The sequence below is a fragment of the Strigops habroptila genome, chromosome 6 (genome assembly GCF_004027225.2).
Source record: "Strigops habroptila isolate Jane chromosome 6, bStrHab1.2.pri, whole genome shotgun sequence".
Classification (NCBI taxonomy): domain Eukaryota; kingdom Metazoa; phylum Chordata; class Aves; order Psittaciformes; family Psittacidae; genus Strigops; species Strigops habroptila.
Window position 1 is genome coordinate 6,050,875 of NC_044282.2, and position 27,413 is coordinate 6,078,287.

Genomic DNA, 27,413 nt, shown 5'->3' on the forward strand with positions numbered 1-27,413 from the left:
GCTATTAGGATTAACTTCTTTCACTGATACAGCTATAATCTGAAGAGGATATTTGTCCATAGAATGAGAATGACAACCTCCTAAACTGGATGTTTTTAGGTGCCCAGCTTCATCAAGCTGACAACAATCTGGGAAGCCCAGGTTAGCTGAGAAATTAATCCTTCAGTAATTTTCTAAAGACACTCTGTTTTCGTTGTAAGCCCTGGCTGTACACTCCTATATCACCATAAAATGTGTTGTAATTTAGAATTCAGTTTTATCCATCATAACCAAAGTGAAAATGCTAAAGCAATTGTTCGCATTTGGTAACAGAATTCACCATAAAAAAAAAACAACACCAAACCAAACCCAAAAAAACCCCCAAAAAACAAAACCCACACAAAAAAACCCAAAGCCATAAAAATACCATTCCCAGAATTTCCTTTTTCTCTTTCCTCTTCTCTTCAGTGTTCTACCAAAAATAGTAACGGATATGGAAGAAGTCATGCATCTCTCCTAGAACTCATTATTTGACTGACTGAAAACAGGTTTAGTGCACAGAATTTTGCTTGAATCAATGGGTGAATTGCCAGTCAGAATCTTTGATTATTCACCTCCTAAATACTTTAAAAAGTAGTCTGCCGAACAAATCTATCAACTAAATGTTCATCCTGCTGACATGAGCTTTTTTCCCCACTACTAGCAGCAGTCCTTAAGATTTAAAATTCTTTTTATATATAAAGTCCAGAAAATAGAACTCACAGACATTCCTTTTATCCCAGCATACTGTAGTAACGCTATGCAAGTAAAACTCTAGAGTGTCTCTGTTTCATTTTGAGATGTGAAAAGAAAACCACAAATTGAAAAACACCATCAAATAACCCAAAAAAGACCTTACTGTTCTCAATAGGATCCTTCACAGCAGCATTTGTTTTTGCCACATCGTCTGCAAGTTTACTGTAGTTGTTTCTCAAGCCCAGGAGGTTCTGGTTGAGGTCTTTAACCTGGGCCAGGATGTCATTTACAGTATCGTTGGCTTGCTTGGCTTTATCTTTGGCTGCCTGTACCTTTACAGCTGTATCTGTAGGTAGAAAAGGATAATGAAATGATTGCCTAGAGTACAGAGGTTTCATTCACACATTTTAAGAATACAGTTGGATCAAAATTCTACCATTTTATATTGTGTTGTGTAGTTCTTTAAGAGCTTCTACTTCACGTGTAGTATGTCATTACTAGTTGTAAGTGCGGATTGCAGAATCTGGCCCTTACAGGTTTTTTTGAGATACCAAATGCATCAGAAAAGAAGAAAAAGCTCCTGCCCCAGTTGTATGTAAAGGACAAATAATTCTGAGGTAATTTATTTTGCAATTTTTTTTGTTGCTGTTGACTCACTGGTTAACCTCTGATCAATTTTCAGGTACAATATTTGATACTTAGAATAGAAATAGAACTTTCAATGTTCTGATGTATAAAGTACAGAAATCTAATTCCATGTGTTTCAGCTGAAGTTGTGACAAATCATTTTGTGAATAAGATGACGAAGGGTCCACTGACTGAGTTAACCATATACACCCAAAGACACCCTCAGTGACCTTGAGCAAACCAATTAATCTAATACTGCCCCACCTTTCTGCCTGCAAAATGAACATGAATGTTTAGTCTTCGGGGTGAAAACATTCAAAACTGGAATGTTTTTGATTCTGCTATTGCTAAATGATAAAACGCACAGCTAAGTATTCAAGTAGGTATTTATTCGGATCCTGCGTTAGTAAATCACATTGCTTTAAAACTTGTCATACAGCTCAGGTGCTGTTGCCATGCTGGGATTACATCACATGATAAGCCAGCAGCATGGATTGTGCTGGGCTAGGGAGCTGCCAAATTTTCAGAATTCCCACAGATGGGACCAAGCGGGCAAGCAGAAAATGTTGTCATGATGGACACTCCAGTTTGGAAGGGGACCCATATGAACTCCCACTCTACCACCACAGTGGAGTTGTGGGACCTGCAGGAACCTGCTTTGCCACCTGCTTCCTGTGAAACTGTTCTTGGAGTTGCTTTCCACTCGTGTACTCCAAGGTATCCTTACGTCAATCATATGAGCATAGGTTTCCAAATGGTCTTCTAGGCAGGTCCTTGTCCTTCTGTGGAACATCTGATGTGATCAAACCTTTGGCCTTGTGAGCATGTAACGCTTCCAAAGGCCATGGAGAACTGGTGGGCTTGTCCTGCACATCGAAGAGTTCCAGGACCCTTTTTACTTCCTTGAGTAAAGATATGTTATACCTATGCTCCAAACAACTCCACCCTCATTTCGGAAATGTTGGCTCTGAGAAGCACCCAAAATACAACAGTGCCTCAAAAATACAAGTGAGTGTTTAATAAACCATTGATGTCATCAGTGCTGCCAACTGGAAGAACAAAGAGCTCTGATTGCCTCTTTTCACTTCCTTCTTGTATCATACCTAAGTATCTCTATTTGAGGCCATTATTAGAGATCATGCATCTTTCTGGAAGAGTGAAAGTTGGAGTTACTGTGTTATTTCTCTTTGGTCACACAAACTGTATTTATGTCATTTCCTCCCCCGTTCTCATTGGTTATTTCCCTTTTGGACAACTAATTTACTACCTTTTCTTATCCATGCCATTTATTTGCTCTGAATTTAATTCTAATACACAGCTGCTTGTTTTTATGAGTGTCCTTGTCCCAAGAGCTAGCATCCTGTAACTCTACGCTGACAACAGTTACTTACATTGCTAATGGTTGCATATTTCTTATTTCTTTTACTTGTTTCATAGTTAGTATTCTGTGTCCTAAAGGTCAACGGGCCTTAAAGGTCTGTTTTGTTTGACAGAGACATCTATCTTTGCACAAGAAGAGAAACGGTCATGTCAGTACCTGTGGCCAAACCCCCGGAAGTGGCATAAAATGACCATACTGCATTAAAACAAATTTTTTGAGTGCCCGATTTCACGGATCACTAGATCTAACACAAAACTTCTCAGTTATCTAGAATCTTAAGGCCACAAAAATGTGCAAGATGAATAGTAAAGTGTTTTTCACGCCAAGTTTTTACAGTCTGAGCCTTCCAGACCATCACAAATCAGATAGAATATAGATTTTCTTTAGAGACTTTTCTTCAGGTGTATCTTCAGTTTATAAAGTGCTCCTTGGAGAGAAAAGTTGTAGCAGATTACATTGATAAAAAACATTTTATTTTCTAACAAACAGAAACATTCAGTTTATCACTGTCCATTATAATGAAACTACGCTGTAGTTCCCTGTCTCTTGCTATCACAACACAAAGCAGCAATCACCCCATGACTTTGCAATTTTAATGACTATTACAGATTTTTGAAAATTTTTTTTGAGCTATATAGAATTACGAATGTGCACAGAATTTCAGAATTCATTGAGGAAAGCTTGTTCCAGTTCTAAGCAATCTATAGTATATCTAAAAGAGATATACCACACCAAACAGTGACTGGAAACTATACTGCAGCATAAATGAATGCGAGTGTGGTAGACAGGTAAGACAGAACCCAGCAAATCTCATCCTGCTTTTTCTGTGAACCAGTAAGTCTGTATTCTTCTTGGGTTAAATTATACTGGCTAAATTAATGAAATGGTTCATTAAATAGTAGTTTCATAAAAAGACTTTTAACTTTTGAAGAAAAGACTGTCTCAGATTGTATCAGAATTCCTGATATCATAATTCTTTTCTTTCTGAAACCTTCTGCAAACTGCAAAAGCATGGTACCTTTTACCATACCAGAATACAAACTGATACCATGTAACTGCTTCCAGTTCAGTTCTCTCTCTTGCATTGCTCATCTTCATCTTACTACAGCAGCCAATGGTCAAGGTGAACACAGCATGGAGAAAGGCAGAGATTAATCAGACAGATTTTAAGTGATGGAAAATGAAACAAAAGAGCGGGGATGAGTCAAGTGTTGCAGCACTTTTCCAGCTTACCGTTAGGAATGGCTGACAGCTTTCCTAAGGTTTCATTCAAAGTTTTCAGGAGAATGGAATTGTTCTCATCAGCATCTTTCAGCTTGTTCTGCATGCTCTTCAGATTATTCCCCTTTTCTATAAAAAGTGCAATAGTACAGAATGTTTAACTGTTTGTTGCCACCATCCCTTGTTTGCACATAATTTAAAATGCATAATAATGAGCAAGCCATTAATCATTAAGATATTATACCATGTAAATAAGGAAGTACAATAAAACTGGTTCTAGGGTTCACTGGTAATCTTGTTTCTTTAAGTTCCCTACTTCTGTGATATCTAAATGCTTGCGTTCCTTGTACTGTTGTATATTTATCAAGGGCTTTCCTAAGGTGTACAGAAGAAAAAAAAAAATGACAATCACATATGATTTATGCAAATTCACACAATGACCCTCTGGAAGATTCAACAAGTATGATGTTTAGTCATAGCTTTGATTCCTAAATTAAGCACTACTGAAATTTCCTTCTTAAGATGGTTGTCTGGGTTGAAGGAGTTGAACATAGTATTAAAAAGATCCATTAGGTCAGCTCACTATTGCAATTAAAGTGGCCAGACCCAATCGTCTTGGATTTTCTCAAAAATAACCATGTTGACATAACATCTGAGGAAGCACATAAGATCACCCTAGTACTGATCATCAATATGAGGAGAATACCCTAACAACAAGTTAATATGAAATAAACATAGTTTAAAATTTATTTTTTTTTTAAAGCCTGTCTAGTAAAGCAAAGCAAAGAATTTATTCAAATCGAAGAACTAGCACAAATCAAAGGCACAGGTGTGTCATATTCGGTACATTACAGATGAAACTGGTGTTACCCCTTACAGGTAAGTTCCTATGCTTAAGCAGTTGCTTAGAATAAAAGTTATGATGGTTATTTTCTTTTTTTTTTTTTTAGAGTATCCAGCATAGCAATTATTTTTCAAACTTTCAAAAGTGAGATTCCAGCTTTATGGCTACTTAAACAGACATTATTTCAAAATTTAGAAGAAAAGTTTGACACAGAAAATAGTAATTAATGCTTAAACTACTATCTTAGGGGGCATTTTTCATCATTTCTTCATATCAACATGGAACTCTTCAGAACAGACAGCTGGTAATTTCTTACCTTAAAGGCATGCCCTACTGGGACACTAATTCAACATCACTGTGTTTGATAGTAGGAAGATGAGAATAATTTGTAGAAAAGGATTTCAGGATACAAAGTATGGCTGTGATCTTCAGATACGTGACAAGTTATTGAAAATAAACACCTAGTTTTTGGATACTTATCCAAGTGGATGCTGGGATAGAAAAACATATGGAGGTGAGGTTTCTCGGTGAAATTATAGTCACATACTTATCCAACCCAAAAAGCATCTGTTTTTTATAAGGTACAATAATTAGATGTATCATTGGTACTCCAGCATCTCCAACAGCATCAGGGCTGTAACCCTTTTGTGAGAGAATAACCAGAACAATAGACTAAAATGAGGGATTGTGGTTTAAGTTCCACAAATTCTAAAAAAGTAAAGTAGCCTCTCTGCTTTTTAAAACAGAGCAACACACAGGACTGCAGGAGTGCCTGGAAGAAAGCCTTGATTCTGCAAAATGTCCAGCAGAGGAACAGGACATTTGTGTGAACTGCAAAAGGCACACTTGGCACTAGAATAATGTTGGGAAGAATCATATAAATTATAAGATCACTCTTCACCTCAAAACCAGATTTATTTTTAAATGACAGGTTTTGTCTCTACTGCGGAATGAGCTGCTGATAGGTAATGTGATGTTAAACCAGGATGAAATCGCGAGATTCTGGTTTTAAATGCCCTGAGACTATCTGAGTTCATTTACTGTTAAGTAATAATACCAACAAAACTGTTTTAATTTCTTCCTTTAATTCTGAAATTATGGTCTGCTTGATATTTCCTTGGTGTCTCTGGTGCCTTTTGGGATGTTAGTGTTTATAAAGTGTTTTAATATTTCTGAGATATTTGATTCATTTCCACTGGTCGTGTGCTAAGTTTGTTGCATACTCTTAAATTATCTCTTTTTCTCCTCTTTAATCTGCCAGATCCAACAGTATGCTAATTATCCTCTGGTTATATTTCTAAAGAATCATGTTTCCAGACTTCTGTTTTCAACTTTGTAACCATAGCAGAAACGGATTTTTATGGATTTTAATAAGGGAAGTTTCCCTAGAACTCCTGAAGTTAAATACTGAGACCACCTGTTCAGTATTTTTTTCTTTTAACTCCTTAAATATATTTTAACTGCTTAAAAGAAAAAAAAATTTGTAAGACCATAAATAAATGCTCCGAGGGAAACTCTTACACAGAGAGATGTTAAACGATACTGAGGCCCACATCAACATTTCAAGGAAATTGTTCATTTTGCACAGTGATATTAACCTGAAGTTATATTTTGAAGTAACTTCCCATACTGTAATCCAGATGGCCTCTTCACTAATCACTGAGCTAATTCTGTGTATGAATCACAAACTGAACTGACTTCCTGTCAGCTTTTCCCCGTCCTTTAATTATTATCATTTATGAAAAATGCTGGAGCTATGATTTGAAGGCCTGATATCCTCCAGTTAATCATAGAAGCTAGATAAAATGCAGGCAGCTACAATGTAAGTTTTTCCAAACTACATAGCTTATCTGACTTGGAAGAGGTTAGTGGGCCTGCACTGAAAGACGCCAGGCATTGTCAATTCACTCTGTAGTGTAGGTTGAGGAGTATCCTGAGAAATTTATCTCAATCCTGTTTTGACTTGATTAGCTCTCACAGAGATGGCACAGGATGCCAATCAATGCACTCTTTACTGTTCAAATCAGCAAAACTATTCATTCATCACTGAAACTAAACCCTAAAGAGTAGGCAGTATCATGAAGGACTCTGTAGGTATGGGCCTTTAGGTTTTCTGGCTTGGTTAACGCAAAGAAAGATTTTCGATTTCTGTTTACATTTCCATAATTAAACACAGCATTACAGAATAAAGCATCTTCCCTTTTTCCTCTGAATGAATAAACTGGAGTAAAAAAAAAAAACCCCAAAAAACGCCTACACTCATATATTTCATCTTGAACTTGAGAACTTAATTACCATTTATATACTTACCGTTTGTATGTAGTGATCTATTTTACAAGAGACAAGTTTGTACAAGTCTTTACAGATCACATACATAGGTGGCAGTGGTTAATTACTGATGATATGCCACTGTTGCAATACTAGTGGAACCCAATGTTTTCTGATAGCATGACCAAATGCAGTTTTCCATGTGAAACTGTCCAAGAAGACAAGACTATGCTACCCAATGCATGTACCCCAAAATCAGAATAAAGGTGAAATCTATCAAGAAGCAATATATGCAGCTGTTTTTATTGACTGGATACTGCACGAATGAACTGGCAGTTACACACATCCCTTTCTGTTATCTTTGTTTTGCTTCTTCCAAATATCATTCTTGCTCCCCACAGTCTCATTCTTGTTCCTCACGTCCTGTGAAGAGGAAGATGGGTCACAAGCTAAATTTTCTTCCCCTAAAACTAGCAAGACTTAGAAACTGACATTAGGAACAAACAAGCGGAAAAGATGTAGGTAGAGAAAAGCAGCTAATGATGATTAACTTTTTAAAAGGACTGCTTACCGCACTGACTGCAATAATTTGGTGAATGCAATACGCCAGGTCAGCAAAAATACAAAGCAGAAGAGAATACTCAAACAGGGGATTTAGCTGTGCCTATCAGCTGGAAAATGTTTTAGCTAAAAATATTCATGTGTTTTCAGTCAAGACAAGTCCCCCTCAAGTTGTCAAATCTTAAGCAAAAGAAATGACATGAGCTGAATTTCTGTAGCCACCTGACAGCAGTCTCCAGCTCAAGATGAGTTTATACATCTTATTTTCGCTTTTCATTGATCAGTTTTGACAAAGTCTGTATATAATCTCAAACCTGCATTGGGCAAGAATATTTTTAAAACAGTAAATTCAAAATTATAAGGAAGAAAAATTGCTCCTGGCAAGTTGAAAATCCCTCAAGGCGCAGAGAGAATGAAGCTGGCAGGCAGCGGCATTCACTCATTTGTAGCCAAAATGTCTAAACTCCTTCTTAGCCAGAGCACTACATATAGATTTTCCTTCTCCCACCAGGGTTAACTCCTAGCCCCACAGAGAGAGAAATGACTAAATCTCCATTTTAATAGCTTCTGTCAGAATCTTTGCTTTGTAAGGACTGTTTCAGCAGTTTTTGGTGGTAATATAAAACAATTCTGTGATTAATAACCATTTTATAACTTGGGTAATTGGCCACAAATCAGTGGAATGTCATAATGTGGCAAGAAAACAGTCTCACCTCCATCACAGACCAACCCGGAGTGTTACATTAGTGGTGTGGCTTATGGGTCTTCATTCCTCTAACTAATTTACTACCGGTAGTGCAGAGAGAGAAATTTTAAACTAATGATTACTTCTGTCTGCCACATTTTTGTAGAGCACCCATCATCCATCCTGCACTTCCAGTTGAGACTGAACAGGGTGGCTTAATAATAATCATAAGAAAATACCTTTCTATTAGACACTCAGCTCCCACTTTCTATCATCAAAACACCAAGACATCCAGAAGGGATTATGTTCATAATACTAATAATGTCACCACTTTGGGCAAAAGCAGGATGGTGAAAAAAAAAGAAAACTAAGAAATCTCTTTGGTTTTTATTCTTCTGCATCTGTATTCTGGGCACATCATTAACTGATCTCTGTGGGTCAAACTGTGGAGCATGGCCATGTTTTATTATATGCAAAAAGGTGTACTGTGAAAAGAGCAGAGTGTTTGTCTGTATGAAGCACTCTAAATCTAAGACCTATCAGAGAGCATTAAGAAAGCTCCATCTCATTACCTTTCAGTATGGTGTAGGAGCATAGACAAAGATCAAATATGTCATTTTAAGCACTGCTCCCTGCTTGCATTAGGATTGCTTTATGAATCTGTAGATTGTTTAGACCTTCACTTCTGAAATATGAAATTGGTATGAACTTAAATAGCATAAAATCAGGGGATAACATACTTTTTTCAAAAATCACTGAAGTAATGTCTTGCTGAGGCTGTAATACATCTTAACTCAGAGTTTTTCCTCTCTAAATTGGACAGTCTCGTGGGCACATGAAATTCACATATATCCAAGTACAGCTACTATTTTATTTTGTCCTTGAAAATAGGGCATCGTATTATGTGGAACATATGATTACTCGACTGTAACTGCCTGGGGAGCACATAAAACTGTGGACTCCACTCTGTGGTGTCCAGTCTGCTCAGAGGAACATTGTGGCAGGGAAGAAGCAGTGCTGCCATTTCAGTGTTTCCTATACACTAGTGATGGCTCACCACAGCAGTTTGCACTCCAGGAAGGGGCACTAATGGCATCCTTATTCATTCTACTTCAGCCATGCTACTTAAATTGCACACTGCCCTCCCCTCATAGCTTTGTGATTTTCTGTAACATATATACTGAAATATTCCCCTCCAGCCCTAAATCTGTACTGAATCTGGCAGTAAAGAGTTGCTATAAAGAACACCCTAAAAAATACATTCAAGATTTACTAGTAACTGCAGGCACGTTTTTTTTCTGAGAGCTGCTACAAGAAAATAATGATGTTTTTAACTGTCAAACAGTGTATGACAATGAAAAGTAATTAATGACCTTATGAAACTTTATGCTTTATGACATTATTAAACATTATGTTTACTTTTTAACTAGTTTTGCAATTGGAAATCCTAGAGCTTCCAAAACTAAATTAAAGTGTAGTCATAGCCAAAAGATGATTCTATGCTGCATGGATCTCATCCTTCATGCTGTATACTTTTTGCAATGCATCTCCCAAGAGGCCACGAAAATTCTCTATGTTAAAACCTGAAAGACTGGGCTCTGTTATAAAAATGTTTCTGGTTTCTAATAAAAAGTATTTTAACTACTCTAGCATGACAGGGAAGCTTCAGGCATCATCTCTGTGACAAGCAGTTTAAACCTCAAGTTTGAATATTTACCATGTGTGGCTTTTCTAGTTCTGATGCATGAAACTTTTTTTTTTTCCCCCCAAAAGAATTTTTTATTTTTTAACAAAAGCTACAGTGACCAGACACAAGCTTCTAAAAATATACATAACAAAATTTCAAACTACAAAAGGAAGTGAATTACAGTGTCCTCATTTGAAATAAACCACAAAGTTTTCAACTTGGACTTATTCTGTCTAGACTAATCCAAGTATTACTTGGTATTTGGATGAAAATACTTTCAAAATAGTTGTACAGAGTAGTCAGTTAATTGATCCTCCTCTCAGACTTTATCAGTGGCACAAACACTGTATGCTCCTAAGCTGCTTTCTTCATTATATGCAAAACCAAAGCAATTAAAGCAGTAACATTTAACATTTTTCACAAAGGCAGATGTGTGAAACTCACTGTTAGTCTACTTGAAAACAGATAATTGTATCATGCTTATTTCCCCTCAGGTTTCGTTGAAATGAATTATTTTTTTCAATTCCTTTCTGAGTGCCGTGGAGAAAGAAGTGTTGAGTACTGTTAAACAGATGCTTCATTAGTGCTGCAATAAGTGTTTTCTTAGAGGACCTATAAAACAATCTGTCTGGATAAAAATGCAAGAAATAAACTGCTTTTGGTTGCAATGATCAGAAGATCATTGAATCATAGAACAGATGTTTGTCCAAAGATAATTTTTCTCCTTCTGACCAACAGTCATTCCTCACTGGTGTCTGTCTAAGCTGTTTTCAAAGATTTTCAAAGGTCGAATCTACCTAATCTCCTCAGGAATCAATTTCAGTACTTCTGTATTTTAATTATAAGGAAGATTTTTCCTAATATATAATCTGTATCTGTGCATTTGAGATATTTTAGTACCATCTTCTTTGGAAAAACCTTGACATAACTGAAGAATATTAAAGTGTCTCTTTTTCAGTTTACAAATTTAAATTATTTCAATCTTCCTCCTCATCTCTCCTCCACTAGATCTCCAATCAGTCTTCGTGATGTCTTTGTGACTCTCTGCAAACCACCTCAGCCCTCATGTTCAGTGCCCAGGACTGTAGCCAGTAACTTAGCTAAAGCACTAAAAACCCTGAACAGAGTAGAAGGATTGTTTCATGTGTTTTGGAAAATTGTGCTCCTATTCCTGCATTCCTCTGTGATATATCCCTTTTCCACCCCGACCCAGCACAAGCCATGCTTCTCTTTAGCCTCTTTCTAGACAAGATCGCTCCTCAACCTGCATTTCCACAGCTGGTTACTCATGTGTGCATGAAACACTTCATATATGTCTATACTGACTACTGCCCTACCTTCTCACACTATGGCACTCACCAATACTCTCATTAGTTGATGAGAAAGTATTAAAGACATTATAAGCACAGTCTGACCTGAATTATCAGCTTCTACATTTCTACATCTCATCAAACACATTGGGTTTTTTTCCCCCCAGTGGAAAATACTGAATAGAAATTAAAGATACTTTATTTTCACCAGGAAACCAAAGCATTTGGTTTGGAATTTACAAACTTCATTATTTGAGCTGCATTTAGACATTTATTCATGCTTTAGGAACAAAGAAATATTTTTTGTGTGTGTGAAAATAATAATTTTTCTCTAGAAACATGTTTTTAGATTTACATTTTTTTTTTTTTTTTTTTTTTTTTTTTTTAAAGAAAATGCTTAGCAATTCCCTCCTGTTTGGCAAACATCTTAATTCTACCTCCCCATGCTTCCCTTTCTGGCACAATGCCCTAGGCATTCTGAAGAGATGTGGTATCTCTGACTGGAATTGCAAAGAGTGCTTTGGTATTGACAAGGATAAAAATTTAATGCCCTGCTGGGTTTTGTACTAATTTTCTGCTAGAGCATTCAGTAAATCAGAACCAGTATTTCCATCCCCCTCTCCTCCCCACTGACTCTTGCCCTTATGGTACTTAGCAAGACAAGACCAAGGCGCCACCATCCTCAGCCTTCCTGTCCAAGAAACAGAGGGGAACAGCATCCCTACATAACGCCTGGACCAAACCAGGAGAATCTTTTTCACTGATACATTGTTCAATTGCATATCAGATGATGAATTATACTTCTTTCCTACTGATACGGCACCTTCATACTGGAAGCATAGCAGTCTCATAACGTTTTTCTGCTATTTAATGGGCCTGAATGCCATTTACTGCACATACCTTTAACATCATTTTCTAACATCTTGGCTTCATTAAGGACCCTGACGCTTTTCTGAAGAGAGCTCTTGGCGCCTTCCTTCAATGATCCTTGAGGACCAGATGTCTGTAGGCAAACAAGCAATGTCATACATGCAGGAAAGTCTGAAGTCATAAAAGATATATGAAGATGATCTAACTGAAAAGTCATCTAAATTTTAAGTGAATGTCAGCGTCCTTTGAATTATATCCCATTGTCATTATACTGGTCTACAAAACACACACCAAAAAAAAGAAAATATCTCCAATTAATAGCCTTTTATTTTTAAGGGAAGCCAGATCTCCTTTGTAATACCAGTGATGACTTTAATAAAAAGAGAAAATGTTCACAGTGTTAAAGAAACAAGTCTGACTCTAGGAGCAAAACTTTGACTCTAGGTCCAAAACAAAGAAAGATATTTCAACTTCAACATGGGTTTTCCCCTCCAGCTATGGACACAACATCATGTAACACAGTATTCCTCCCTAACAGCAGCTACAGTACCTTTAGAAGCCAGACTGGATTTGATGATCCAGATTCTAACACCGACAACAGAGATTCATTTGTGGTTAAATTCAAGAATTGTAATTGTTAGGTCAGTAAAGAAAATACGATATAAAAGAAATGAAAGAAAAGAGTTTAAGAAGAAGAGCAAACTGCAGTTAATCTGAAAAAGCGTTACTACTAAATAACCATCCTTCATCACATCACGCTACCTAAATGTCTTTCTTTTGAAAAACATCCATCTTTATCTTCAATGCAGGGATTCATAGATAGAATGATATTTCTAAATTAGATTAATATTTTCAGTTGGTAGGAAATGCTCTAGGTTTTGAACCACTTACTGTTCATTTTACAAGACTGAACTCAGGTCACACATCATACTGAGTACATTTCTTTGAGAATACTCCTGACAGCCAGATAACATTCTATATTAGTCATGGGTCATAGCCTTGTAACTGGTATGTAATTAAGCAGCAGCTACCTTTCATTTTCCAGGGCAGATTCATATACTAAAAAAATTAACTGTGTGTCAATTAAATGACACAGTTATTATTGCTATTCATTATTTATATAATGTGCAAGCCCAGAGGTGATATTTTGCATACCACTGAATCTTTGTTGTTTTTCAGCTATACTGTGAAGCCCATATATTGGATGTGCCCATTACTTTTTGTTTGAGGGAATGTTTTGGGTACTTTCAAAATTCAGAACCAAATTTTTGTTACAAGATATCTTATGGCATATGTTACCATGTCACAGGGATATCGTTATTAAAGATTGCTTGTATTCATACAGGATGTATGTTTAACTTTCATCACAGGCTAGGTGATTTTAAGAAGTAACGCCAGTAAGACTGCCATATTTCCAAGCTCACCTGAAATATTAACTGTGTACACACAATCCTTTCAACATCAACAAAAACTATACATTTGAAAGATGAACATAATTAGTTTCTTATAGATTTTCTTTATCATGTAACACAAGTAGCATTGGTAATAGAAAAATACACATAAACACAGCGGAAAAAGGAAAAAAAAATAAAGAGGCCATCCAATTGACCAAAAGAATGCTCCTGAAGGGAGAATGGCCAGATTTTGTGGCAGATGCGCCTGTCAAATCAGATAACACTTTTATAATTCTTTTCCCATTAGCAACAGAACCCAGGGTATGATCACTCTGTGACCATGGACTTCAGAAATAAAGATCATTATTATTAAATAACTAGGAATGGTTGACGGGCAGTTTATACGCAATAAAATGATGTTGGAAAGCCAGATTTACAATACAAAACTAAGAAGTTGATCAAATCAGGGACAATAATGGGGCATGTACTGACAATTAGTCAGAAACAGATTTCAACATAAAGTTAGTACTAGAAGACCCCCTTCAGAGACAAATACACGTGTACTGATTAAAAGCTATATATTTATTTTAAAATAATTCTGAAAGGGAGGATTAATCAAAACATCTGATGTAAAACATACTTATTTTGCTAGCTTTTCTTGTGGCTCATGAGAAGACGAGTCATGATGAAGTCAATAATGAAAAAACCAAACATATTCTGGCTTTGTGTGAGGTGAGATTTTGTGCTTGTGGCAAGCCCAGATCATGATGAACCCCTTTATGATTTAATAAGGCTGACAGCCAAGGGTCTCTGATATTATTTTCTAAATTAGGACACCCGCTGTAAAAAAAAAAAATATAAAATAAAAAAATAAAAATTCGTGATTCAAGATAAATTGAAAAATCGCAGGATCCCAGTAATCTAATTTGTTCTACTTCTGCCTCTTCCAGAGTGTCCATAACCTGGAGAAAGGATCTTCCTCTCCCTGTGACTTCCTTCACACTCCCTTCCCTCCCAACTCTGTGCAGCTTGACTGCTTACAAGCAGCATCTTGTGGCAGATTTCATTATGTAACCAAAGAATGCAATCTCAATCGTGGTTTAGAGGCATGAATGCCACAATAATATTAAAATGCAAAATGCTGCCAATGAAACCATACATCATCCTTAATGGTCTGGTTTTTCCTATCCATGGAATGGATTTGCAAAAATTTTAGCAAAGTTTAACAGCAAAAGAAAAGCATCTAACAAATTACAGAAAACTCTATGAACTGATAATTAACAACTTTGGGTAAGGAAAGAATTTAGGAAGAATATCCCCTCTGCCTTCCTTTTCCTGGTATTTCAATGAACCTTGAAGTCTGTTTTTGGCAAACAGCCCAGCTTCTGCAGGAGTGGTAGAAAGATTTCAGTTCAGCCCATAGCCTGGTGGGTTATGGCATTCTCCTGAGATGGAAGAGATCCCTCCAGATCTCCCAGGGATGACTGTGTGAATCACTGACCTACCACATTAACAGGGAAACGTTCTACATCTGCAAGTTTCAATAACATCAGCATTGTGAAGACGCCCCCGACGGCACATGCTGAGCATAGTCTGAACACATCAGGCTGAGAATTGCTGGGACTTTGCGTTAAGGAATTTTTCCTGAGGATTCATGTATGGATGTAAACATGAAGTAGGCATCATGTTGTCCAAACCTGCTGACATATTGGTGGTTTTGGTCACATGCACAGGTACAGCTCCAAGCAGGAATGTAAATGCACTGCTACAGTTTTGAGGATCACGTACTTGAACTTACAGACATAGAAGGTATTTTACAGACCTAAGTGCTAATTCACATCAGTTAAAAATAGTTCTGCCTTATCCTTAATTTTTTTTTTCCCCACACACACTTATATTCTGAGAAGTTTTCGCCTATGCAAGAGTTAGGGCTACTTTAATTTTTACTAGTCCTGAAGATGGATGAGCATTCTGAACCAAAACGTGACAAATGATTTGCACCTCAGGACAACCTCACAGGGAGGATCGCTAGGCAGCTTTATGCCATTACCACATAAGGAAACCTAGACACCAAACATAACTGTTGGGGTACCGCTACAAAGAAACTCAAAAGCGAAGAAGGAGTTAGGACTCTAAACACCTAACATGTCCCCCGTGGTTCCAGTTACTAGCCTATAAGCCCCTCTAAAAAGCCTAAGAATAATCACATTTTTTCAAGATGTATTGTAAAGGATCAGGCACTTAAAGCTGGACCTGTTAACATGACTCCTCTCTTCAGTCAGTTACTGCCTTGACTAGGTAATGGGATGTTGAAGCTGCTTGAATGCTAGACATTTCTCATCTGTGATAAATTTATTTTGCTTTTAAAGGGGAGAGCAAATCCATCATAAAAAGCTCAGGAGGAATTTTTCTGTCTTATTTTTAATACATTTTTTCCAGTCATTTATCAGGCTTTCTGTAATTACAATGGATTTTAAGCATCTTTTTGTTCTTGCTTTTAGCAACATTAGCTTACTTTGAAAACAAAATAATTTTCCCATTACAAACTAAAAAATCAACCCCCCCACCCCCGATATATCACTAAGATTCTTGTAAATTATTCACTCCAGTGACATGCAGGGTGGAATCTAAAACTCAGTCCTGCCCCTACCATCTCTAGTTCATGCACCAGCTTGCTGCTGTTGGGAAACCTTCACTCCCCCTACCCCAACATTATAACTGGTCAATGCAAACGGCTAGGCTCGGGGATGCATGTGAGCTACAGCACTTCTCTCCATTATCTGCCAGCATCTGGAGATCCGAGTCTTGTCTTACAGAAGTCTGGCACCCAAAACTGCTCTCATAAAGAAAAACACATGGCTCTATCTTCCAAAAGGAAGGCAAAACACATGGTCTCTGTCTTCTACACTGGGTCCCAAAAAGCACTTTCTCAGAAAAGAAGGGACACAGCACCTAGGGGCTTCTGAGTCTGAGGGAGCTCAAATCCACAAATGTTGCCTTCTAGGAGAGTGCTTGAACCACCATGCTCCAGCCAGCCCCGAGTGAGGCTGCACTCTCACTCTCATGCTGAAGCTCAGCTAAATGTAGATTCCTTGGGGCCTGCAGAAAGAGGAGCCTGGTCTACCTGGTTAGCAGTTAAGCTCTTCACTTACAACAAGCAAACATACCACAGTCTTTGCATAAAAACAAAAAAATAGAATAATGAAATGATGACTGAACTTCACAATTAAGCCATTTTTTTAAAGCTGGCCCAAAATTGTCACATGATCATTTACCAAATTAAAAAAATCTACCTTGCTCTGCAACAATTTGATGGCAAACCACTGATTGCTTCTACTCTCTAACATGCCAATTACATTTAAAAAGCAGCAGCTCCCTCCTTTTTCTTCATCAACTAGATTCCTGCTACACATATACAGTTTATAACAAAAACCAAGCTCCTGCTAATGAAAACATGCAATGAAGATGCTTAAAACCTCGCCTTAATAATATCTTAGTCTCTTTCTTTGCTCTTCACTTGCCTCTATTTCCATCATACTATCCATTTTCACCTCCATCCCTTTCAAATTATTTGTCTACTTTCCATGGTATTATCAGCCAGCTCACCATCTGATATATACTCTTTTGTAGCCATATTGTAATTGCTTGCTTTGTTTCTTGACTGCTCTATGTGTCTTTTTTTACTATTCAATCCCTGAAACAGCTGCCTGCCTCACTCACTGCAAGTCACCAAGGAGCAAAAGATGACTATCTGTATTATATCCTAATGAGAAGAAAAAAAATCCACAGCTCCTTATTTACTTCTGCACTGTAATTAGGAGTTCCAGTGAAACAAATAAGTATTTACAGAGCATACTAATGTGTGAGGTGAAATTTTTTCATCAAGAGAGAAATATAGTAATTAGTGTTCTTGAAATAGAAGTTGACAATGTAAACAGCCTAAAAATATTATTTTTTTTTGTGCAGTGGCTAGATCACTTTATCCCTCTCTTAAATACAGACCTTTACAGCATGTGATTGCTTTTGCTATTCTCATAACCCATTTGACTGAATCAGCTCTCTGCAACCTACGTTTATTCACGCACAAGTGCTGTAACTACAAGGTGCTTTTATTCATCTGTTTCTGCATCAAATATAGAGTCTGGCAATTTCATATTATACTGTCATTTCCTTGTGTGTCTGTGTGCCTGTGAAATGCATGTCAGCTGCTCTCTGACCAGCTTCTACAAATTAGCCATTAATTCCTTTGATATTTGACATAAAAAGTAATTCTGGCTATGCTCAGAATGTTTTCTGCTCACAGTATCCACATTAAGGAGCCAAGTTCCTCGTTACTGTTCAGGCTGTCTTTACCTTACAATCCTATTTGCAGAAGTTCTCTCCGCTTCCTCCAAAAATTTGCATGCAGTACCTCATACTGAGAATAAGATTTCTCTTTGAAAACCAGCAGAGTTCACAAAAGAAGCTGTATGGTTCCTATGACTAAGATTTCCCTCTCCTCTCCTACAATTCTCCATTTCTAGAATGCACACAGTTTATCCTATGAGCAGTGTCCCTGAGCATTTTCATGGAACTTGAGGGTGAAGAGTTAATTAAGGTATTGAGTTCTTTAATGTGTGCAAAACATTCCTTAAGTATAAACTAGCTTTTACTGAGTATCAAATGACCTACGCTCCTGACTCAAAGCTGTTGGCTTGAGACACAGACAGGAACTGAAATGTGCAAGACAGAGGGAGGAAGAATAGTAAACAAAAGAGGAAAGAAAAGTAAGGAGCAGGAGTTAGGAACAAATGGGGATGTAGTCTGAAGGTACATGTAGCTCTTGCAGGGGCATAGCTTTCTGATCTCAATACAAGAATCTATGGTGGCAGGAGTCTCTATATAAACTCATAAGATGGCAAAACAGTTCCACAGAAAATCTAAGCCTTTTTCCACAATTTATTTATTTTTCTTACCACTTGCATAGCTTCATTTGCAAGAGTCTTCGCTTCCTTGGCAACTTTTTCGGCTTCATCTATGTAATCCTTGATGTTAGTATATGCATTGAAAGCGAGTGTGGCATTGAAAGAGAGGTTTTTGGCTTCAGCAAGGATTCTGTTGGGATGGGAAAAGTAAACACAACATTAAACCTGCTGTCAGAGCTCAACAAAACATAGTATCCTACTTTTTCAAACCCAACAGTCTGTATTTCTAAGGCTATTTCTAAAGCATTTCTTTAGAGAGAAATGCTTCTCTTGAGATTTCAGGAGTTCTGGCATCATGCGTTTAATGGAATTCATATTTTATCTGTGTAGAAAGACATAAAAAAGCAATGTTAGCTAAAAGAGGTTCTATGAGCTCGATGAATTTTGCAGTGGATGAGCATGGGGGGATCATCACAGGCACACTTTAAAATAGACTCTCTGAACACCTAATTTCTTGGTCTGGCTGCCAAACACAGAAATGCCAGGTTTGGAGGAGATCTCATTATCTAAATCCTAAATGTTAATTTTGCTGACCAAAATGAAGAACATATACAATAATGCTTTATATTGAATTGGATGTTGTATTTATAGGAAACAATAAATTCTAAAAAATAATAATTAGATTACAAAAACTAATATTCCCTGGTGCGCAGGCTGGAGCTCAGCTAAACCCCTTCCAGGGGAATTTCTAGCCAGCAGGCTGGAGAAATCACTTTTCTTGCATTTTCTCTGCATGATATATCCAAATATTTTCTACAAAGGAGTACTGTACCTACAGAATTAGCCTGAAGACATCTAGCTCAGTATACATTATGCCTGATGCCTATGATGCTTTTCCTGACTAATGGGTAAATGGGCTACAATTCCCACTTGAATTGGACAAGAATGGATTTGAACTTAGATTTTTGCCTCTCTGGAAATGCTCTAGCCATCAAGGTGTATACAAATATAAAGGAGGCAGGGATTACTCCTGCTGGACCCGTTCCAGCTTGTATAAAATATTTAGTCATTGAGACAGTCTGTGTGGAAGAAAGAGAAATTAATTCTCTAACCTGGTAATTAATCTATTCTCTGAGGAACTGGGACAGCTGGGCTCTAATCCTTGCTTCAATGAGTATTTAATGATTTCTACAAAATACAATAGGAAAGACAAAGGGGTTGGAAGGCATATTCCCTGGACTCCACACGTAGTTAATAGAGGTAGAGAGATTCCCTTTAGGCTACTGCAGAAACAGCATGAATGAACTGCCTCTGCGACACTCCTGGAAAAGCATAGCTTCTTCCTCAAGTTCAGATGGAGCTCACTAGGCTACAGCAAGTTTTTGTGATGCTCTGTTTGAGAAATGCACAGCCCAGAATAGCTATCTAACTAGTAGCTCAAGCGCTACTTACAAATATGGTTTATATACATTCTGGCTAGGAGGGAACCAAACTAAATTTGCCAAATGCCAGTAATGTTTACTCATGAGCAGGTGATTAACCATAAGGGAGAAGCCTATACTAATACCTCCTTGTATACAGGAAAAATAATTTTTCCTAGGTTAAATTCATGAACTGTTCCATGTTGTAAGTCTTCAGAGAATGTCCTCACTATCAACCAGTATACTATTTGAAGCCTTAGGAAGTGGTTGGAAAGAAAGAACTCTCCCTCAATTTCTCATGTAAGAAGAAATTTTATTTTTCAGCAAATTTAGTATTAACTGAAAGTGCCAGTTGTGAAGATAGATTACTTTTTGAATTCCTACGACAGATAGAGACTGCATATTCCTGTAAAGTATGACTGTTTGATGTCAGTGCATGAAGTCAGCTTTATCCTGATGGAGGATTACATCAGACCTTGGAATTTCTTTGTCTTTTGAAGTTATGCATCTATCTGACCACATTAGAAATTTTGATTTTGAACAATTTGCTTTTAGAACGACCTTGCTTTTGCATTTTTTATTGTGTATCTTAAGAAATTCAGGCTGACGTCTAGATCAGATAGATGTATACACAGTACTGTTATACCACAGTGAATGTGACTTTAAACACTATCCTAAGGTCTTTAAGGCCAGCTTGTCAACTTGCATTAAGAAAGAAGCAATTGCATGCACTCATAAAAAAATCTATTTAGCATAGTTAAAAACCTCTACCTCAAAATATGTATTGCCAACATTTCGTTAAGAAGGCAAAATACTGTTTTTTGTCTACATTTTCTCTGCTGCTTAGTTCCTCCATGCCAACTTTCCACGTATTTAGATATTTATATCCAAATTCAGGACTGTGGTTGGATGTGACACAAGTCACCTATTTTAGGCCACAAGCGCACCAGAAAACTGACAAGTTCTAATCAGACCCTGCACATACCATTTACAAAAGTTACAGTTTTACAGAAACAGTGCCTTTCAAATCCTTTTTACTCAGGAAACCACAGCTATCATTATTTTACGTACTTCTCAAAACATAAAGTAGACTGAATAGCTATAGTAGTACGACTACGCTGTACATGAAGCCAGTAATTTTGCAAGTATCAGACACTTTATCAGAGATAATTCTGTGCTTTTTCCTCAAAATTATAGATTCTGGCAAGAAAAAAAGTGTGTTAAGCATCTGCCCACAAGTTTTTGGGATACTGAAGCCTTCAGGTAGATCTAAAAGATGCGAGCAGCAAAAAAGGAGCATATCATTGATGTTAAAAAAAAAATAAATAAAAAAAAAAAATCTCAATTTTTTTATTCATGTTATGCTTTTGAGAAAATAAAACTCTTAAGCTATACTAGGGACAGATTCCAAAAGACAGAACATCCATGATCTATTTCTGAGTATTACTGTTGTAAATTACACTTACTATTTACGGCTTGCTTTCTTACATGAAAAAAACGCAATAAAACAAAAGACACCCCCCCAAGCCCCAACAAACCCTAAACAAACCAAAACCCTTCTTTTCTTCTATTCTTTCCAGGAACCTATATTCATGATTAATTAAAAAGCATCATTATTCCTGAAAGTCATATAAAGACCATTTCTGTGGTCATATAAACCAAGGGCATTGCAATTCTCACTTGTATTCAGGAATGTGATAGTGGTAAACAGAAACTGAAGTTTCTGTACTTAGGTTTAAGCATTTTGGCTCATGACACCTATTCATTTTGGGAGAGTGTTTGAAGTCACTAGAGGGGTTACGGTCTGCCACTATGGGGGATTTCTGACAGTAAAAAAAATTAGCACCATGATAAGGGTCTCTTACTAAATGGTCATCTTAAGAATAAAAATACTGCTCGTTTTTAACAAATGTTTATGAAAACGTATAATGGGCTCTGTAAGATGAAGTTCAATTTCTTTCATATCAACATAGCAGTAAGTATATGTTAAGTTAAACTGTGTTATGGGTGCATCTGAGGGCATTGTTTGCAGTTCATGCAGCCTACAAGCATCACAAGATATATGAAACAGTTTACAAGTGATACATACACAAATTAACCAACTGGATAGTTGTATACTTGTATAGAACACTGGTTATTTGTATAGTCCCAGTGACAGATGTCAAAGTCTAAGAACACCCTTCAGTTTTTGTTGAGCAATTTAACAAACTTGCTTCATGATTTTATCATTACTGATGGACAGCTGCCTTACCCATCCAGTATTGCAGATGATTCATTCAGCTGGGCTGCATGGTTCTCAGCTTGCAACACCTTTTCTGGAAGCATTCTATCTTGAATTTCTTGTGATAAATCGTTTATTTTATCATTTAGCTGATCAGACATTGACTGTATCTTATCTGCAACGCCTTCTACATACTGCAAATGGCAAAAGAAAGGCCTTCAATCGGCTGAATGCAAGCACTCTGTAGCCCTTTATATATACACATATATATTTTATTTTTTTTTCCTTTTGAGGTATTATCTCATAACTTACCCACGCAGTAAGACTTCAGGGAACTAATATGTAAAGAATAAAGAAATGGTTGGACTGGAGAGCAGAGGGGAGACAAAACAATATTCCAAGAGCTACTTGCCTCTCTTGAGCATATTTTATTTTACAATTAAGGAACTGCACAGTTGAAAAGCTTATAAACTCTAATTCGGATTTTTTTCCTAAATGTAGATGCATACGTACTTATACTAAACTGTCATTGTGCTCCACAATAATAACTAACCAATGACAGAATTTTCATGTTTCAGGACAGTTTGAGTGACATCACCGTATTTTTCCTTAGTATCTTAGTAAGAACTATACTTTTTGGAAGACCTGCCTTTCCCGTTCCAGTAAGCTGTCTCAACGTGTTTCCTTTCACAATTCTCCACAAGGCATTTTTCCATTCATTATAACAATCTTCAATGCAAGTATTTCCAGAAGTTCTGGAAGTATTTCCAGAAGCAGTGACATTTCAAGATTTTCTTTTTTTTTTCTGTTTTGTTTTTGTTTTTGTTGTTGTAGCCAAGATACTGATCAGTAAAACCTTTAAGGTACAATTTTCAAAAATGTTATCACAGAATCATAGAACGATTTGGGTTGGAAGGGAGCTTCAGGATCATCTAGCTCCAACCTCCTTGCAACTAGACCAAGTTGCTCAAAGCCCCACCCATCCTGGCCTTGAACAATTCCAGGGATTGGGCAACCACAACTCTGGGCAACCCGTGTCAGTGCCTCACCACCCTCGTGTTGAAGAATTTTTTCCTAATATCTAATTTAAATCTACCCTCTTTCAGTTTCAACCCATCCCCCCTTCTCTTGTCACTACATGCCATTGTAAAAAGTCCATCTCCAGATTACGAAAAATGAGCACAATCCTCTTCTCTCCCTGACCTATCTAGACTTAAAATTGTTGCCACAGGCAACAGATTATTTCTGAAGTTTCCTTCTGATATGCACACACCATTTTTGTGCAGATAAATCTACATCTAGTAGTTGCAGTGAGTTTGTGAATAGGTCTGCTGTAACTGCAATTCTAAAGATAAAGTCAGAACCACGATCAGAAGACCATATTTATAAAAGAACGCAAAGTCCATGAAAAATTATGAGCTAACTCTTTATGTAACCCAATGAATCACTTGAACCTCAAAGTTAATCGTTTTTACATACCAGATTAGCTTTTCAGTCATACAGCAATGGAAAAATGATTTCTTCCAAATCAAATATTCTAACATCGATAAAGTAAAAGAAAAATCAGGTGTTACTTTAATTAACCTATTTTGCTTCCATAATGATGCTTTGCTGTACTAATTCTTAGATAAGGATGATAAAACACTCACCTCTATAGCTAAGCTGATTTCATTTGCAAGTTTGTTGGCTTCATTAAGGACATCGTTCCCTTCCTGCAGGCTCTTTTCAACGTCTTGTCTGCCATCTTCTACAGCTTGCTTTTTCTTCTACAGTGTATGCACACAAACAGAAAGATGAGTTATTTACTAGAATGGGATGTCAGTTCAAATACTAGCATCCCAACAGAAGACTGCATTTTGTCACCATGCCACAATACCACTTCCGGCATTCTCTGAGCTTTCAGAGCAAAGACAGTGACAACAATAAAGCACATACAATGTATTTTTCCTTTGTCCTCTGGTCCCCAGCTCTGTATCCACCTCCTAACATGGTAGTTTTTTTGTTGCTCTCTAACAGAGGCAACTGACTGTAGCACTACTGCTAAATGAATCAGAAAGAAGTTAGAAATCCTAATCTTTATGGAGATGTGCAAGTTCCTCATTTTCACAATTACCTTCTCTGGCTATCAAGGCAAAATTTTTTGCTGCTTTCCTGTTTATCTCCACTGGTGTTTCACTAACTACTGAATATAAAAATAAAAGATGATGGTTTGGAGCAAACTTCTGATTCTTGATTTTCTAATTAGTGAAAATACTGCATGTTTTGTGTAGTGAGAATGGATTTCTGAATAAGAAACTGGCAATTTCCTGTGCAAGATCCATTGAGTACCACAGATTAGTTTGACAGGAGACCATGGCATTTTAGCGTTCAGAGTGCTCTGATGGCTTTTTGGTCAAAACAGGGTCAAAATAAAGCAAAAAAGCCCTTGAAACAACTAGGTAGGCAGGACTGCTGGAATGGATGCGTGCAGGCACTCTGATATTTGTGACGTAGAGAATATTTTAAAAACTGAGAAAGCAGGTAATTTCTCTGACATTTATCCATCCACATTTGGGAAGAAAATGCACAGAACAGAGATCACCTGAATTCTTTACAGCACTGTATTTCGTTAATTCAATCAAGCCCACAAATCTCTGCTGAGAACTGAGGTCTCCGAACTCTAACCTCATCACTGTGCATGAGGCAAAAGTTCATTGAGATACAAAGAGTTGAAACATTTATCTTCATTAGGTTGACTTTGCTCTTTATGTCTTGGTTAAATGCTTGTTAATGTACAGTATAATATGCTCTTTAAGTCTCTGCAATTTGAATTAAATCACAAGCAGACCCCTCTGCTATGAGGGAGATAATTTATAACAGCTACTAACTACAGAGCATAGAGTTTGATTTATTAGTCTGTAATATCCACATACCCCCCCCTTCAGTCTTCTTCCCAGGGGTTGTGGAGGAAGATGAAGATGGAAGTTTTCTACGAGCAAATATATGACAGCAAAGATTTTAACTGAACTCCTATTTAAATCTTGAGGACAGGATTTGAATTTTACATGACTATTTATACTGAGATGAATTTAATTTTCCCCAGAATAATAAATCCAATGCACCCTCCACTCAGTGTTTAAAAGCAGAGGATATTATTTTAGTACAGCTGTGGAGTAATTCTACTTTTAAAAGTCAAGGCATTCCTTCATTCCGAGGAGTACATTTCCTTTTAATTACATCACATATAGTTACATTTTAATAATATTTTTGTTTTACTTATATTTTTGTTTCAAGATTTAATAATGCAAAATTTCCAACTTTGATCAGACTCCAAGTAATCATGGATACAACTTGTTGGCACTCACCTCTACCACAGTCATATTTTTTTTGTTGACCGCAGATAAACGATCAGCCTCCCAAATTTTACGTCTAGCTTCTCTTAGCAGATCTCGAGCATCATCTACTTTGGTGTGGTAGTTTGCTAGCTTGTCCCGGACCTCATTTTTGAGAACCTCATTTTTTTCACTGGGCTCACCAAATAAGCTCTTCACCTTGTCCAAAAGATCTTCTGCATTCCTGCAACACATCACCACCCACAAAAGCACTGAGTTCATATTCCCTACACCAAATAATCTGAATATTCTTAATAACATGCAAATGAAATGGACTTCTAAATTAAATCTTGAAGTAACATTCAAGAGAACACATGCTTAATAAAGTGAAACAACAGTTGTTCTTAAGCGTTTTCCTAAAGAGGTTTTTAAGTGTCACTAAGGTCCTATTTACGAAGTAGAACATATTCAAAAAGTCTCCTTTGAAAACTGTTACTTTTTTGGGGGGTTTTTTTGGTTTTTTAATTTTTCTTGGTAAGTTGCCATTTGTGAGATCTGGCTACTAAAATGAGGTTTTCTAAAACATTTCAACTTGTCAAAAAGATTTCCTTCATTCACGTTAATGTGACATATGACACAAAGTGGTTTTCTACCTTTAACTGAGGGGAATGTGTAGATATGCCTGATTTCAAGTTGTGTTGCAGCAGACAAACTGCTTTGGACAGCCAAAAATCATAAATACCATAAATACTTTCCTGTGAAATAAACCAACCCCCCAAATCCTTGGATTTATGACTTCCAGTAGCCAAAGAATTTGGTTTATCTAAAATAAATTCTGGGATAGTTTTCATAAGACTTTAGCAACAGAAAAATAGGAAGTTCACAAGTCCCTACTTTTGCCAGGGGATGAAATATTTCTTGATCACCAGAAAGTTGGTGCACCCAGTTTTAAAAAAGGAGAAAAAAAAAAAAAGGGACAAAAGAGAAAGAGGGAAAAAAAAAAGGCACTTCCAAAATGATGCTTTAAAGAAAAATCCTAAGTAAACAGGAATCTGTAAGATACCTACAGAAGAAGTCTGTCATACTTCCACCTAGAACAGATTAAGTTTTTCTTCTGGTCTCATTATGACAAGGTGTCTGAAGAAGCTGTGAGGAAAACAAGGACTGTGTTTTCTGAAAAACACTGCAGTTTGGCCTGCCTATAGTCAGTTCCATTAAAAACCTTCTAAAAAGAAAATGCATAAATGGAAATTGTATGCTGCCACTGGGCATAATTTAGATGAAGGATCTGACCTGGAGCCAAGGAAAGCCAAATTGTTACCTTAGCTTTGTGATTTTCTGAGATGTGTTGGGTTTTTTTAAGTCACCTGCCCTGCCTTTGGTTTTGATGGAAAAAATATTGCAACTTCTGAGGACAAAATATACATAAAAAAATATTTAAATATTTAAATATTTAAAAAAATAAACCCCAGTATTGATATCCTGTCACAAAAGAAGTGTGGAAAGGCATTCAGAACTTCTCCCGTACCTATTCCATTATTTTCTGTATTAGCAGCTACTGTCCTGTAATTCTGGCAAATTTTGACACCCTTATGGTTCTGCAATACTGAAGGAACAGTAGAAAGATGGGTTTCCTTTTTATGACCTTGCCTCATAGCACAGTCCAAACTGCCTACCTGTCCAGCAGTCTACCTCAAAACTCCTCAGGGGTGCTCTAAAGATAGCATTTCCATATCGACCTGTTGTACATTTTTCCCTCTGCTCTGTCTAATGAAGTACAAGGCAATAAATCTGCTCCATGTAATCCGTTGCTTTATGTACCAGAATTTCTATGTGACTGGAATGAACCACATTTCTTGAAATTTTGTACATTTCAGCTGTGCTACTTTCACTGGGTACCTTCCTAGAAAAAGGACAAACTATACAAAATTCTTGAAGTGTTAGAAGAAACAATCACAGGTCTGGCCTAACACCTGGAATGCTATATGATCTGG

At 36.9% G+C, this 27,413-nt stretch overlaps 1 protein-coding gene across 1 annotated transcript in view; it reads right to left on the minus strand.

The window, feature by feature from the left end:
* Positions 1-27,413, minus strand: part of LAMA2 (laminin subunit alpha 2) — a 369,886-nt gene that overhangs the window by 48,545 nt on the left and 293,928 nt on the right. The window contains 7 exon segments of the mRNA XM_030489189.1: positions 878-1,060; positions 3,956-4,072; positions 12,199-12,301; positions 18,518-18,656; positions 22,139-22,302; positions 23,758-23,874; positions 25,453-25,663. Of these exon segments, the coding sequence (XP_030345049.1) occupies positions 878-1,060; positions 3,956-4,072; positions 12,199-12,301; positions 18,518-18,656; positions 22,139-22,302; positions 23,758-23,874; positions 25,453-25,663 (1,034 nt within the window).